General features: G+C 33.5%; 2 protein-coding genes across 7 annotated transcripts in view; one reads left to right on the top strand and one right to left on the bottom strand.

Annotated features, from left to right (window-relative positions):
- LOC100882678 (uncharacterized) overlaps positions 1 to 18,075 on the top strand; it is a 490,348-nt gene that overhangs the window by 109,448 nt on the left and 362,825 nt on the right. The gene's annotated exons all lie outside the window — the stretch shown is intronic.
- Positions 5,525 to 13,718, bottom strand: LOC143264970 (uncharacterized). Its single transcript, XM_076534309.1, has 3 exons — positions 13,172 to 13,718; positions 11,502 to 11,595; positions 5,525 to 10,151 (listed from the first exon to the last, which is right to left on the bottom strand). Exons 2-3 carry the CDS (start codon positions 11,516 to 11,518, stop codon positions 9,278 to 9,280), a joined length of 891 nt encoding a protein of 296 aa, XP_076390424.1. The 5' UTR covers positions 11,519 to 11,595; positions 13,172 to 13,718; the 3' UTR covers positions 5,525 to 9,277.

Genomic DNA, 18,075 nt, shown 5'->3' with positions numbered 1-18,075 from the left:
GATTAAGGAATCAGTTAAGATAATCGTAATTTATCTTATATTTAGAAAATGTAAAATTATAATTAAATACGTTTATACAAAATTAATTAAAATCTGAAAGTTTTCATATGATCCAGCAATTGAACAATATTCATGGCATATCTTTGCCACCTTTTAATATTAAATATATTTTAATTTCGATATTTTCATCATTTATGAAAAATCCAGATGGTAATATATTGTAGAATAAAAATGTCATATTTATAATAAATTCATTTAATCAATTAATATGATCTTTTCTACTGAATGAATTTTGACATACGAAATTTTTCACTGACAACTTGCAGGAAATGTCTGCTTGACAGGCTTATATTGTTGCACAAACATCTTCTGGTGTGTAAATTTTGTTTTGTTCTTTTTTTTCGGAATTCGTAAGCATTCATGCGACTTTATAATGCATGACAAACGATTAAAAGTGCACTATAAAATTATTTTTACAATAACAAAGTTTAAGAATAAGCAGAAATAATGTTTGTAGTTATTGTTAACTTAAATTTATAGAAAATAAGACATCTTTACTTTAATATACAGGGTGTTACCTGTAACGCTACCCACGATTTTTCTCCCACTTGCAGCCACCTTACGAAAAAATGTTTAGGACAATATTTGCAGGGTGTGAAGTGCACAATAGATATTAGTAAAGCAAATTTTTAAAACAGTTTGTTCTCTTGGCAAAGTCAAGGTCACCTTGGGTTTTTTAAATAGGAACATACAAAACATATATTACATGATATTTTTACTAACATATTACTCGATTTATAGAAGTGGAAATGTTAAGTACTTAGCTTTTGACTTTGGTAGTGTAACCATTATTTGGTTCCAAAGAGATTACTGTATGTAAACACGCGACTAGAATTTAAGAAAAATACACTTTAATTACATGTTCAAAATGTATGCCGTCTTCCATCGCGTAATATTCCGGTCTTTTACTTCACATTTCCACTTCTGTAAATCGAGTAATATGTTAGTAAAAATATCATGTAATATATGTTTTGAATTCGTCTCGTTGTCCTCTAAAGCTATGAATAAAAAGAAATGGATGTTCCTATTTAAAAAACCCAAGGTGACCTTGACTTTGCCAAGAGAACAAACTGTTTTAAAAATTTGCTTTACTAATATCTATTGTGCACTTCACACCCTGCAAATATTGTCCTAAACATTTTTTCGTAAGGTGGCTGCAAGTGGGAGAAAAATCGTGAGTAGCGTTACAGGTAACACCATGTATACAATAAATATTGACAAATTCAGTAAGGCCGATTTGTCTAATAATTCGATCTCACGTAAAATCACGTCATGTTAACGCATTAACGCGCCATCAAGATGGATGTCATCGTCTCGACTGATGTATACTTCAGAATACATTCAGATACATACAAAATTATTAGATTTACATCGTCAAATGATAGTTACGCTTTACAATGGTACTTACGGTGAATTTAAAAAGTTTGTGGAATGACCGAAATAGAAAAATACTCGCCTTCATTTTTAAGAGACATTAATAGCTACTAACTTAATAATGATGATCAGTTTATTATTATCAGTTTATATTTTAAAGCTTTAAAATATTTTATGTAAGACATGTTAACTTTCAATTTAAAATATCACAGAAACTGGTAATTGGTTTTATATTGTACCCTAGAACTTTTTTAGGTAGAATAATTTGAAAAATCTTTCAATAATAAAGAAGATACATCTGATGTTCCGTATAACCAGTTAACTGTGGTGATCTTTTTGCAAAGCGCGCACCAGTGTGTGTCGCGATAATCAAGCGACGACGAGTTAGCTCTCAAGAATTTATGAATCCATCTCAAATCATTTACATTTTTTATTTGTTTATTTCATTTACATTTTACGAATATAATTTAGTTTTCGCAAAATTACAATTTAAATATCAAATTGTAACAAAATTTTACAGCATGACGGATATAATCATGACACAAAATTCTGCCACATCTCCATGACGGATATAGTCGCCAAACACACTTAACTAGTTCAAAACTTCGATATAACCTTCATAGGTCGTTTCAAAACCACCATAAGGTCAAGGAGATCAAAGTATAGTATGTCCTTCTCGATGCCACAGGACCTTTGTCTGAATCATTGTTACGTATCTTTTTTGAGGTATATTAATGTATTCAAGTAAAATGAACATCCTGTATACCACATTTACACACAATTATCTACTCGCGCGTATGTACATATATATATGTGCACGTGCATACGTATATTAAATATACGATATCTTTTCACACATTCATATTCATACACCAACTTATGTAGGGGGAGTTCCCCTATTATCGGATAGCACCTAACACCGGATATTAGCTGTATCTATCACGTTTGAAATGCTATCAAGCCATTTATTCACATAATCCGTAGAGCTGATAGAATAAACAAAGATTTAACTTTAATACGTTCCTATCGTTACGGCACAGCTAATGGATTAATTGATTGTTGCGTTTGACGGAAAAACTGGTGCATTGTATAAACTGCAGACTAATATATCTACTTATTTTTGTAGCTGAATATGAAAAAGTTGCATTATTGCATCTTTCAGTCCATGTTTTTTATTTACTTTTTATTTTGTGAAAAGCACTGGTTTTCGTAAAGAAACATTTTTTTGTGCAAGTTCGCTATTCTCTGGTTTTAGACAAAACGTTTTCTCTGTGCCGGATAATATGCACTCAATCCTATGTGTAGCAAGTTGTACTACGTTACCATTTTATTTAAAGTCGTTTAGCAGTGCACCTGCGCAACATAAACAATAAGAAAAGTTAGAATTAAAAGATATGTATAATGAAAGTATTAAAACCAAGAGAGATTAACTGAAATAATTTGTTTAAAATTGTATTATTGTACAGTGTATTTCATCTTTTATTTCATTATTGTAAATAATATTCTATGTATTTATACGAATATACTTACACATATTAAAAACTAATAATTACAAGAAAGTATATTTTTATGTGATACTAAGTTTTGTAAAATTTAGATTATAACACATTCGTTTGCTACACTGCAAATATGTAACATATTCGTGTTCAGCGACCCAAAAACCTATAAACACCAACCTTGGTAGACATCTAACAAAAATTTGAATTTTGGCCAACTTTTTGGCAAAATCGAGTACATAGTATGCGCCGCAAAGTGTAACTAATGCCAAGAACTCTAAAAGGTTCTCATTTCTACTCCTAATACTTTTCGAAAGAACACTCTATACTTTTCTTGTTCGCTTTTTTAAGTAATCGATCTGTTTTAGACTGTTGGAGTAGCTTGATAGAAGAATAATAATATAATAACTAGTACCGTTTTATCGATTTAACTGTTATGAATAGTTTGAATCAAATACCATATTTGAATGAAATGCTTTCTGTAAAAAAAATAAGTTCTCATACATATATATAATATATTGCGAACAAAGTTATAAATCACAAAACATGACGTGTGATACGTACGTAGGTTGGTTTCGGCTACACCTTGTTTTTTAAACAGCTTATAAGAAAATCTGACTTTGTATTTAGAATATTTTTTGAGGAAGTATTAAAATTGAATTAAATGAATTAATTCAAATGATTTTTTGAAGAAATTGTCAAATTTCAAATATCACTATGACAGTACGGTCTAAGATACAAATATACCTGTGTAGTAACGATACATTCCAATGGTATGTGTATAACATTCTCATTTTTTTATTTTTATTATTCATTCTGTTATATATGCGTTATAACAAATTAAGATACTTATTGTATATCGAAAATAGTGTTAGGAATTTCCCAATGAAATTCGGCCAATAAAGCAGGGACGAAGGGCACATGGCTGTCCACCAACGACCGCCACTGGATCGAGGCCTGACACTGTGACGTCCGGGCCATAAAACAACCCTGATGCCCCAAGTTTCGCGGAAGACTAGGAAACCTCGCGGAACATGAAGAGGGCATTCTTTAGAGAACATCCGTAGACGTTACTTCGCCCTTGGAATCGCCTTTATAGAATATAATAGTATTTTCCAAATCGGACTTAATCACCTTAGGAATTTTAGATCTTATAATGGTGCTGTTACGGGAATTGGTGCACTAATCCAGGCTTGAATGTATAAATTAGCTAAAAGAATACATATATCACTTATCCCTATGATTTCGTTACTATCCAATAAAAATTCTTGTCGGAATAAATAAATTTTTAGTACGTAAATTGCTTTAACCATCCACCTAGCATTATGAAACGCTCGAGGAACATGAAAAGTATTTCCTCGTGGAAGAGATCCACCAAGAAAAATTATAATCAACTGCAAAAGTTCTTTGTGATTATCTCTCGGCTGCTTTTGTCGTAAATGGTACAAGCAAAAATTTATTTTTTCTTCTACACCCTGCAGCTTTCCATAAACATAAGAATCTTGTATACCTGTTTTAAAATTGGATAAATTAATCTTAGGCCAAGCTTTTTGAAATTTTTTAAAAAGCGATACTTCTTACCTGATTAAGGGATCGGGTAAAACTCGGTAATATTCACCACTGCCGGGAATCTTTTTGTATATCTATCATGCAGAATACCTACTATACATTTTTTTAATACCGAAATATTTGTTTCATTTTACATAACATCTGTAATGGCTGACTGAATAGGAGATTAGTTTTCGTATTCGAGATGACCGCTTCAGCAACTACAGAATGAGATTCATACTAACATTTGCGGTAACATTCAGTAATTTTTAGTATATTTTTGAAAATCATACACCAACACTAAAATTATATGTATAAAAAATTATATTTTCATTATAAAATATTCACTGATACTTTTAAAATAAAAGGCCACTAACATATTCGACGCTAACCTGAAATCGTGCAAATTTTCAAAACTTCAACTCGATTGCGGCACGGGTTCCTGTTATCTAATCATGCTGAAACTTTGACATTATCATTTTTTCATCAAGTGTCAAAATTTTAGGGGGTGAGACCAAAAAAAATCGGAAGTCGAAAAATAAGGGCCACCCTAAGGGGACGTACAGGGGACAGAATACTACGTACTTCAACAAGAATCGTTTGTATAACACGCTAATTTTCTATACATAAGTGTCTTATTGTTAGTGCTTAAACGAGTCTTAATAACCAACAATTGAGTGGATATCTTGTTTATTGGAACATTCCTATTTATTTTGAATGTTCAAACTAATCAAAATGTAATAGCAAAATGTATTATAATTGTAGTAAAATTATACTAGATATAATTATACGTTTCTGTAATTCAATACTTATATGACGCAAAGATATTATTGTCCCGTGTTCCAAGATACTGCGATTTTAAATTCGTTTCATAATGACTCAGGTAAGCGAGAAAATATTTTTTTGTTAAAATTGTAAGCAGTAAGTAAGTAGTAAAAACAATTTAGATTTATTAAATAATAGAGAATTCAAATTAATTTTAGTCCCTATTAATTTTCAAATTAAGTTGTTTTTCCGCTGGTTTATATGAATAATAACTGTAGGAATAGTATTTGTAGAACTATCCTTTTATTTATTTAAGAGCATACAATAACAATAATAAACAAGAACACAAGAACACATTAACGTATTGAACTTTAAACGTAAATCGTAAAATGTAAAATTAATTCGTAATTTGTGGCGTTTTTAATACGTCTTGACCGTTCCGTTTCCGTTTCTAAACTAACTCTACAACAACACTTTTTTCTAAACGCTAGCAACTACTTCCGCTTAACATTTCACACTGTTCCTTTCATAAATCTTCCTTCACACTGTTCCTTTCACACTTGCAGTCATACATATCATACATACAATTTCACAACGATTAACAAACTATACAAACATTTAACAACTAAACAAACATAAAATACAATTCACTCCCACACTCGGCCATCCTAAAATACATATGTCCTCAGATGTTATTTAATTCTCCACTTCAATCTCCTCTCCGTCTTCTTTTTTACTTTCATCACAACCCTCAATCCACGGTTTCATGTGATCTGCTGAGGTTGAGGTTTGATGCGGACCTTCATGTTCACCAACCTTAACCACTAACAAGGGACATCACCAAGGTGTCACACGCGGATTTTAATGAAATTGACATACGTGGTAGCTTTTTAAAATTCATTTGACACGTATTTTTTTATATCTGCGGACTTATACCTGTCCGCTGGACCTTCCGTGGCTACCGATGGAACAATAAACATCTGATATTGTCCAATTGTTAAAAACGTGACAAAATATTGTATAAAAAGGGCTCACCCTCTTCGAAAACAGATCTCAACTCACTTCTCCGTAAAAAGTAGAGGAAAATTGTATATGTAATAATTATTACTAAATTGCAATAAACAAAAAATTGCAAAAACACGTATCCCCTATTTTGATCTATATTTTTAGTATACAAAGCTGCAAAAAAATCGAACTGCATTTAGGGTGAAGAATTGAAAAAAAGAGCATTTTTTTAATATATTATTTAAATAAATAACTTCTCCCAAAATTTTTGACACTAACTCAATTTCTGACTAAAAACTACACAATTTAAAAAAAATTCACCTTCCTACACCCTCTAATTTCCGAGATATTAAGGAAAATGTGTTTTCAACCCCGAACTTTGAGGGCTATTTTCACCCCCTCAACATGGATGTCCGTAGATATAAAAAAATACGTGTCAAATGATTTTTGCAAAGCTACCACATATGTAAATTTCATTAAAATCCGCGTGTGACACCTTGGTGATGTTCCTTGTTAATGTCTATACACTCGAGATTGATTATTAACCTTTAATACCCTGTATTTTCACACATTCACTCCTTACGAAGAAGGACCAGTAAAGAAAAACCAAAAAAAGAGGAACGAAAGAAAGCGTAAATGTCGCATGAAACCATAGGACCATATAATAGAAAGAATTGATTGTATCGCTGAACTGGGAAAGAAAAATATCTAACAATAAGGTCACATGCCACCGATCCATCTCTTGCACTTCCCATACTTCTACTTTCAAACTTCTTTACCTTTTACAGTTTTGGTAGTGCTGCTACCGGACGCACGCACTCGTACACACTCGCACTCACATGTATGCACTACCGATATAATATGTTATTGTCGAAGGTAGCAAGACTCTTGAAGACACTTGACCTGCATTTGTTTTTTTGTGTGTTTGTTTATCTGTGCATTACATATCGTAATTTTGGGAGTTTTTTAAACTTTGAAGGTAAATCTGTCAGACACCCTAAATTTTCTATATAGATTTTAGCAACGATCTAGCAATAGTAACCTGTCGTCACTGATGTCAATCATCATCAAATCAACAATAATCGCGTTTGGTTTCGTTTTTGATAGTTTCGGACACATTTAATTGTCTGCAACGGTTTTGAAATTTCTACATCTCGTTTTTATTTTACCTATATGTTTGCAGTATGCATTCTAAATTTTAAATACACATTTGAATTTACAGGATACATCTAATCTGTAGATCCATTAGTATTACAAATTTTCTATTTTACAATATTATATTTTACTAGTCAATCTAATCGTCTGTTGAAAATCTTATGTGATCCATCATTCATTCAGATTTAATAATATTATATTATTTAATAATATTAAGAAGTATATTTTCTCGTTATAGCATTGCAATTAAAATGATCTTGTCATTGACGCATTACAAAATATACTTGAATTAAAAAAAGTAAAAATATGCTTACAAAGAGAAAGAAATGTACATATTCCTGGTGTACCACCGATTAATAAATCCCGACTCTTCATGCATCAACTTCGCATTCTAATTCGTTAGGGCCACAATAACTCAATGTAAACAATTTTAGACTAGGTCCACTCTGGTCTTCCACGAGAGGTCGAAGTTGAGATACTCTTTGACGTACAATCTCGAGGTGTAAGTACGGGGAGTCCATGGAGTACTTAGAAACGAATTTGCTCTCAGTCTGTTGAAGTTACGAATTATACCAAAAACTCTATCTTCGTATACAGGGTGTTCGGCTATTGGTGGGCATAATTTTAGGGGGTGGTAGCTGGGGTAATTCTGAACAACTTTTTCCTTTACCAAAATGCTGGTTAAAGCTTAGTTTTTGAATTATTAATGAAAAACACTGACCAATCAGAGCGCGAGAATAGCGCGCGCTCAGATGCGAGAGCGACGGTGCAAGCGTGACGGTTGACCCTGGTCGTGAAGAAACAAATCGCGCAATATCGGTAACATAGTCACCATCATCGGTAATATGTCAGCCGGTAAGTAGTTATAAAATTCACAACTATCAATAAGTATTTTATTAACGAAACTGATTGTATGGATTAAGCGTATGGATTAAGAATTGTATGGATAAAGGTAAAGATCAAGCGCAGTTTTTTTAGATAATTAAAAAAAATGACTATTTGTTTAACGACATAAAATGAAAGAATACTCGGACGCTTACCTCATGAATGAATTTACGATGCGAGAATTCTTCATTAATTTTGAAGTATATCGTCGTATGACAAGAAACCTATTTACTCACTAAAATCCACAAGAGCATATCGATACCCGCTCTATGGGATTGTCAAGTAAAAAGGCTGACTGTCATATTTGATGTTTTCCGTATAGTAATAGTACATTTTCGGAACCCACACTAAACAAACACACAATCACACAAGCACCACGATTGTCCAGTCCTTAGTATCGAAACATTAAGCGAAACCATTATCATAACACCATTATCATGACCTAATCATAACACAAAACCACCAAAAGTGCTTTCTAGATAATGAAACCACATTGAACACGAAATGTAAGCATATCAGTAAGAAATACCGGTAAGTATAGTAATACGAAATATTTGAAATATTTCGTTTGCTTTTGACTCAGAATGGATTTCAAGGTCATGATATAATACATCGTTGAATTCGTTTCGATAGGCTCTTTCATATGATATAAAAAAGTATATACCATTCCATTTAAAAAACTGAAGGTTACCTTAATATATTAAAAAATAGTATAAACACAAAAAAAATACATACTTCATTATGTTGATTATAAAAAACACTATCACTTTTTCCTCTTTCATTTTTTTCTAGTACCAGTCGTTTACGAGAAAAACGCTGGCTAGTAAATCGCTGATCACCCTGTATAGATTTGTCATTTCTCTACAGCTTTTGTCAAGATATTCTTGATTTATAGTTAAAAATAATTCGTTAGTAGTTATGAAGAAGGGGTTTTCTATCAAAGGTGCCAAAAATACATTGTTTTTCTTGACCGGAATAGGATAAACACGCTAAATCGTCCATTCTGTATCTTCTAAAAGTGGAATAGAAATTCTGAAGAAGATTTTACTTTGAATTGTCCATAGAGTTAATGAGCTAATGTCTAAAATAAATTGGAAATTTGATTCACTTGGTACAATTGTTGGATTTATAAGTTTGTTTCCTAAGATCCTTTTGTAAGTTCTGATAAATTGTTGGTGATCAATGATTTGTGGGCTAATTATTCCCTGTTTTCCTAATATTATTACGTTAAAAATTTCATCAATTTGTAAGTGTAAGTCATAAGCAGTGTTTTCGATTCTTATAATCATATTAGTTAGAAGTTCGTTAAGATTGTGTTTTCTTTCTTGATTAACGATATATTTATTTATTTCTGTAAGTTTCTCGAGGTTTTCCGAATCTATAATTTTCCGAATTAAAGCTGTCTGATTGTTAATCATTGTTTTTACCTTATTATTTTCGTCAAAGAGTTTATCTATATTTTTATTTACTAACTCTAAATCATCATTGTCGAAAGTGCCGAACAAGGCTTTGGAGGCGGAACCAATGATATTTAGAAGACCTCGTTTTGGACGATTGTGCGTACTTAGTTTTAAATGAAGAATTAAATTCTCGATTTTCTTAATTCTAGTATGAAGTCCACTAATTTCGTGTTGATAACCACAATTCTCTTTACAATATTGTTTAACTAATTCTAATTGTTGTTTTAAGTTTTCGAAATTCTTAAAGATATCCATATTTTCTAACCCTATGGTTATATCTATTTTTTCGCTGTAGATATAAGTAGTTCTTAATTTCTCGATGAATATGTTGGAATCATCAAGAGGAATAATATTCAAGCAGTTTGTTCGTGAGAGGTAGATGGCCCCAAGGAAGATGAATGTCCTGGAATAAAAGGTTTTAAATGGTTACCATGCACTTTAACTTGTTTTCCATTGATCTCTAAAATATAGGTTGGAGGGTGTGCTTCTAAGATTTTATACGGTCCTAACCATTCGTGATTTTTCTTAGATGGATTCAAGGTTCTAGAAACGTAACAACATGGGTGTCCGTCTTGTGAGAGTATCACGCGTAGGCCTTCATTACTAGCATCTGTTGTTAGAGTAAAAGTTTTAGAAAAATCGGGATATTGTAGAACAGGGGCTTCGCAAAGTTTTTGTTTTAGGCTTTCAAAACTAGTTTGATGGGCTTCAGTCTAGTGGAATGGAATATTTTTCTTAGTTAATTCTGTTAAAGGTTTTGCTATTTTGCTGAAATTTCTGACAAATTTTCTATAGTAACCGGCTAGTCCGAGAAAAGATTTGATTTGAGTTGGAGTTTTGGGAATTTTTAAATTTTTCACTGCTTCTAACTTTTTAGGATTTGGTTTTATTCCTTCGGCTGTAACTAAATGTCTTAAATATTCTAATTCAGGTTTTAAAAATTCACACTTGTCAGGCTGAATTTTGAGTCCTAATTCTCTTAACCTTTGTAAAACAATAGTTAAGTTCGTGTTGTGTTCCTGAATGGTTGATCCGAGTATAATTATATCGTCTAAGTAAACGAAACAATGTTTATTGATTAATCCGCGTAAGACCGTATCCATCATTCTTTGGAAAGTCGCGGGCGCGTTTTTTAGACCGAATGGCATCCGATTGTAATGAAAGTGACCTTGTGAAGTACTAAAGGCAGTATATTTCTTAGAATTGTTATTCATTGGAATTTGATGGAAACCAGAAGATAAATCAAGTGCAGAGAAGAATTTTGCGTTTCCTAAGTGGTCTAAGATTTCATCAACGTTGGGTAAAGGATATGCGTCTTGGTCAGTGAATTCATTTAATTTTCTAAAATCAATAACTACTCTCCACTTTTGTTTGCCGGAGGCGTCTAATTTTTTAGGCACAACCCAGACAGGTGCATTATATAGGCTGTCAGATTTTTCTATGATTTTCTTTTGGAGCATATCATTTACTTGGCGTTCGATTTCCTGTTTGTGACATTCGGGGGGTCTGTAACTTTTAACGTTAATTGGTTTGTCTGTTTTTAGCGTAATTGTATGTTCTGTCAAATTTGTGCAGGGAAATATGTCAGTTTCTAAATGAAAGACGTCTAAATAGGAGATGAGGATTTTCTCGATAGGATTTCGATAAGCAGATTCAATATGTTCTGTTCGAATAATTTTTGTGAACTTATCAATTTGTTCGAGATTATTAGATTGTTCGATTTCATTAGATATGTGATATGTGACACGCTTACCATTGTTGAAGAAACATACTGTTGTCGCAATTCCGTCCAAATAAACAGTCTGGGCCCTTGTTTCGCCTGGTTCAATTGGTTCTTTTCTAGGATTCTGGAATCGCACAGTTTTATTATCCAAAGTTAAACTTTCATTGGTGATTTCGTAATTGTATTTGGAAAGGAAAGGAAGTCCGATTAATCCATCTTCGATTAATGGAAAGTTAGAAGGAACTACATGAAAAATGTGATCTTTCCCTAAAACACCAATATTAGTAATTCGGTTAACTGTGTGTTTTTCATTGCCCATGAAAAAGGTTCGTTGTGGTTTGTTATGTTTTTTGTTCGATTTTCCTTAATTAGGTTGATTCCTGCTCCTGTGTCGACGAGTACTCTTCGTTTCGTTCCATCTTGTTCTTGTAGAAACACTGAAAGAAGTCTTCCTCTTGTGCAATTAATTCTGATCGGTCCAGTGTCTCCTCGTTTTCTTCTATCTGGATTTGGTTTACATTCCTCGGTGGAGGTAGGTTCCTTTGGCTGATTTGGGGAAAATTTCGAGCAAAGCACCTATCAGCTGAGTGTCCCATTTTCCCGCACTTATGACACTTTAAATTAGCACGTTCACTGAACATTCGATTTTCAACTTGACTAAATCTTCTTTCACTATTGTCCTGTATCGGTCTGGTTACGATGGTGCTCGAGGCGAAGGCTGGGCGTTTGATTGGTGGGCCAGTTGTTGAACGTGGATTTATTTTCCGTGAATGTCGTTCTTTCACGTACATCTCCATTTCAGAAGCTAAGTTCTGCGCCTTCAGTAGAGTGTCGGGTTGACTTGGAATGACATATTGTCCCAAATCTTCACGTAAATTGAGCACATACGTTTTCACTGCGTCACTTGTTTCTTCTTCAATTGCAATTCGGCGGCTAACGGGTTTTGTGTGTTTATTTTGAATTGCATATATTAATTCATTCAGTTGCTGTCTAAAACGTAAATTAAATGATTGAACACTCTCAGTATTCCCTTGTCTTATGTTTCGGAGTTTATCACGGCAATTCATCACAGTACTTGGTAATGAAACGTTTTGTCAAAGGGCAGTGTATAAATCTTCATAACTTTCGATTTCAAGAAATCTAATACTTCTTTTGGCACTTTCAGTTATTCTTTTAATGAGAATTAATTTCAGGAGTAAATTCCTTTGGTTGCACTGACTGCGAGCGTACCTTACATTTTTTATAAAATCTTCTACTCCTATGTCGTCTTGTCCACGCAATGTTTCGATTAGTTCGACTGCATCTTTGGGGTTGAGCAATTCTTCGGTGTTGTCGTAATTTCTCCTAGATGGGCCGGGCACGTCAGTTGGTTCCTGAATTGTAATCCGTGGATTAATAGGTATATCGTCGTCGGAATCTTCTGCATTTCCCATCGTGCGTGAATGTTGACTTGATCCAGTTTCCGTCAGCATTGTCAACTGAAGAGTTTTACCTAAACTCTCTATTTTCTCAGCTCGCTTCTTATTTTCAGTAGCAAGGAGAGCGAATTGGGTTTTATTGTATTCTTCCGCTTGTTGGAGTCGGTTAAGAATTTGTTGTAGGATGTTTTCACTAGCGTTTACTGAATTCGCCATTTCTTCAGAGGAATTAGAACTAAAACTTCGTTTCCTTCCTCTGTACGTATGAAAAGCCAGTTTTACCTTATTTATGGTCCGAATACTCTCTGTTCACCTGAGATGACCGCAGTCCTGAGTGATTCTCTTCCGTAGATGAGCGTCGTCAGTTTTCTCGATGAACTGTCGAAGTATCCTGGCAGAGATCACCAAAATGTCATGTAACCGTAGTCGCGAAGAAATTGGACAGAGTTTCGGTGTAGATCGGTTGAAGTTTTATTTCTAACTATTTTTACATGTTTGGAGGAGATATATATATGTATATATGCATGGTCGATAGTAATGGGGGAATTGGCCTACGTGTCTTTTGGGACATCTTCTAGCGTTGTTGTGGATGAGTCAAGATCATAGTCGACTGCAGATATCCCGGGTATTGACTATGATGAGTCGGGTTCTGATCTGACTCGGTGTGTTTGCTCCGAATGAGTCAGGCCCGTGACACAACGATAGTCGTTAGTCGTGATTGAACTTTTTTTGCTGAAATAGAAATGGTTGCATCTTTCGCTGCACGTACTGATAATGGTTGTTCATAAATAAAGATTTTTGCTATTAGCAACATCGCCTATTTTTATCTAAAAACATTTTTTACAATCCATAGTAGAATTTATAATTGGAAACAATTTTCGTTGATAATTATCTTCTTCCATAAGCAAAAACAGTTCCTTTTATTCGTAATGATTACTGATAACCAATAAAATTTTAATCGTTTATATGATTATTCATTATCAGAACAATTATAAGTCAATATTTCTTAAGTCCTAATGTTTCAATTCAAACGAAATAAAATTTTTAAGTTATTATAAACAATAATAATAAGAACTCATCAACAATTAAATAACTTTTTCTTAAAAAATTTATTAATAGAAAAGTTATATGGTATCGCCGACATCTGCATTTGTATCTGCAACTTATATTTGTGTGACAAAATACTAGAATTTTATATCATATATTTTATGGAACGTATTTGCGGTATTACACCTCAAATATGGGACATAACATTGAAGTGCCTCGGTGGCGTAGGTCATCTCTCTTTGGAGGAAAGCGTGGGGCAGGAAGAAGATTCCACATATGTATCAAGCGGCATTTGCAGCAGTCTATTAGTTTCGAAGATATTAAAAACTTTTGACATGATACATAGAATTCTTCCTGTACAGCCGTAACGAACACAACCATCTCCGCTGTAATAACCTTCATCAGAGCAACCGATGACACAGTAGAAGGCCACGACCTGAATATGTATAGGCTGTCCCACTAAAAATTTCGCTAATTCATTAACCGTTGCATTAGTATTATATTTTGAATTTTTTATAAGGGAGATAAAATTATTTCAATGTCTTAAATCCGTGCTTTTCCGTCTTTAAAAAATATAATCTAATCTAATTATACTGTGCGCCAATATTTGTAGACGACCAGACATATTAATCTTTATTCGTGCACATGTAAGTAGCAAATTCACAAAATCATTGAATACAAAAATATAGCTATGCTTGTAACTATGCTATAGGTCCACATTCTTAAGGTGGAACTCTTTCTATTAATGACAAAATTGTTTGCGAATATTTCGATAACATGTTATTTTTACAAAAACGAAAATCATATTCGCACGTAGCACATCGAAATATATAAAATGACAAGGTTAGCATGAACGTGAGCTACAGTTTACAAAATAATCTGTTTTCTACATATGGGACACCTTATAGGTACTCAGGTCGAGGATCTTTACTACGGTAGTTACTACAGCGGAGATGATTGTGTTAGTTACATCTATAAAGTAGAATTCTTTGTATTATGCCGAAAGTTTTCAATTAATATTTCCGGAACTAATAGGCTGCTACGGATCACTTCATATTTAAGGTTTCATGACTTCTTTCTGTCACGTAACCAAAATATGTGTCGATTAGACATTGAGGTACATCGGTAACTAATATTTGCAATAGAATGTAATGAAGTGTTTAACATTTTTTTCTTGAGACACTTTTCAAAGATTAACGTTAACTACTTTTTACTTCATTAAGATTGGAATTTTCCTAAATATTATTTTTCAGCAAAATTTGTAAAATAGTTATTGTTGTGCTGCGCGTCAACTTAATGCATACGCAAGCTGGTTAGGTATTGTATCAGTGACTACTACTCCGATAATATGAACAAACAACTGTTGTAGGAGGTATAAATTAAACTTTATTTTTGTACTTAGAAAAAATCACACGGCATGGTAACGGACTTTTTAGATGTTTACTCATTAAGAGCTGGTGAGAGAATCTATCTTGTCTAACATGAGTATTTTCCACGCAAACTAAAAATGCGGAGTGGGATCGGCATGTATTTGGGGGTAGACGATCGACTTGTCAAAATTAACCATTAGATTGGTCGACAAAATATTCCAAGAAGGGGTAAGAACCCCCCTAACAAAATGTTCGAGTTCAGGTCAAAATTGACCTGAAGAAAGTCGACTACACCGTCGCTCGTCACCTAACGGTTGGACAGTCATAAACAATAAATCATGTTGGACCTTAATAAAAATATAAAAACATATAAAAATTTGGAAGGTATAAATTGGCCCACAATAAACCGCTGCAACGGTAACGGTCATTTACAAGAACATTCTATGTAAAATAAAAATACGGTCTTAAAATACTAAGATTGAATCCCAATATGCCGCCCCCCTTGAACGGTCACGTTCAACAAAAAAAAAACTAAAAATACTCTTTCATAAATATACATCGAATTAAGATAAATAATATGAATATACGCAAGATCTTATACATAACGCTACGCACAGAATAAACATACATTGATTGCAAATTCAAAATCTAACAAGATATATAAAGAAAAAAGAAAATAGTTACATGAGATTTGCTTAATTCTAATGCGAAACAAGAAAATAAATAGAAGTTCTCGCGTGACAAACAAATATATGAAAAAAAAGACAAAGAGAAATATCGGTACAAGTATCATACTTATATACACGTACAATTATCATCGTTCATAAAAACAATTTAAAAATTAGTCTTAGATATAATTTGATTAGTAAGATTACAAACTGATCGATAATGATAAAGAAAACAAAACAGTTTTTAGTTCATCACAGGCAAAGGACACAAACGTGTGGTGCTTCGTTTATAAGTACCACTTCTAGTCTTCACGGTGACAACCCTAACAATGCCATCGTCACCTGGATGCACATGTAAAATTCGTCCCAGTGGCCATTTCATTGATGGCGCATTGTGTTCCTTGATGATCACTAGATCTCCAACCTTTGGTTGTCCCCTTGTATCCTCCATTTGCTGCGTGTATTTAATTGGTTGATGTATTCCTTGTGCCAGCGAGTCCAAAAATGCTGTTTGACCTTTTGAATATGTTACCAAACAGACAATCTATTGTTAGGGACTAGCTGAAAATCAACCTCTGGCACGCTCATTAAAGAATCGCCTATTAGAAGGTGTGCGGGAGTAAGGGCGATGGTATCATTGGGGTCAGAGGAAATTGGAGTCAGAGGACGTGAATTTAGGATGGCTTCAACTTCAATTACGTACGTGTTTAGTTGCTCATATGTAAACAACTGATTCCCGACTGTTCGAATCAAATGATGCTTAAAGGATTTAACTAAAGCCTCCCACAGACCGCCAAAATGTGGTGATCGTGGAGGAGAAAAATGCCAAGAAATGCCCTCAGACTCTAAGTGGCTCATGATTTTTTCGTTCTCACTCGTCGAACTTAAAAATTTTTGAATTTCGTACAATTCGTTTTTTGCACCGGCGAAATTGGTTGCATTATCACAGTAAATATGTCGAGATTTACCTCGACGTGCAAAAAATCGCTTCAAGCTTGTTATGAATGCTTCTGATGTTAAATCACTAACAAGTTCTAAATGTGCAGCCTTTGTAACAAAACACACAAACACAGCAACATATACTTTTATTTTGTTACGATTTCGAAATTTTCGTTCCTTTATAAATAAAGGTCCACAAAAATCAATCCCGACAATCTTGAATGGCCTAGACTCTGTGACTCTCTTTTCTGGTAAATTACCCATAGTATAATTTATGCCTGAAGGGCGCGCACAAACGCAGGTAACGCATTTTCGGATTAGATTCCGAGTAGTATTTTTCCCATCGACAGGCCAATAATTTTGTCTAATTGCGTTTAATGTAACTTAAACACCGCCGTGAAACGTTTGTATATGATAATACTGTATGATTAACTTTGTAACGTGATGAGCACGGGGTAAAATAATTAGATGTTTTTGATTAAAATCTAAATTTGCGTGTCTTAACCTGCCACCTACTCTTAAGAGACCGGTAGAATCGATAAAAGGATTTAAACATAAAACCCGGTTCTTTTTGTCAAGAGGTTTATTTGAATTTAAATTTTCTAATTCTTTATTGAAATGTTGACTTTAAATACAGCTAATGATAGAATTACGTGCCTTATTTAATTCAGCCGTAGTTAGAAAATCCTTTTGATGATGCCTCTTTGAAATGATTTTGCAAAACCGAATACAATACGCTACGACCCGTATTAGTCTGTTCCACGATGAAAAACGTTCGAATATAGTATCATCACATGTAGTTTTGAGACCAACAACTTTGCGTAACTCGGGAGTGTCAATCGAATGATGTTCTACAAGAGGCCATGTGTTTTCAGTTTGAGAAAGCCATACCGGCCCGTTTAACCATAATTGATTTTGCAAAAATTCTGAAGGCAATTGACCTCGTGATATGGCATCGGCAGGGTTCTCTAAAGAATTTACATGAAACCACTCTTGAGCTTGCGAATAAGACTGAATAATAGATACACGATTGGCAACAAAAGTTTTGAGCAAATGAGGTGACGTATTTATCCAACATAACGCGATTGTTGAATCAGTCCATAATCTAATTTTTGTAAAATTGAGCCGTATTGACTCTTTAACTTTGTGGTACAATTTTGAT

Source organism: Megachile rotundata, chromosome 8, assembly GCF_050947335.1.
Source record: "Megachile rotundata isolate GNS110a chromosome 8, iyMegRotu1, whole genome shotgun sequence".
NCBI lineage: Eukaryota > Metazoa > Arthropoda > Insecta > Hymenoptera > Megachilidae > Megachile > Megachile rotundata.
This window is presented reverse-complemented; position numbering and strand designations above follow the sequence as displayed.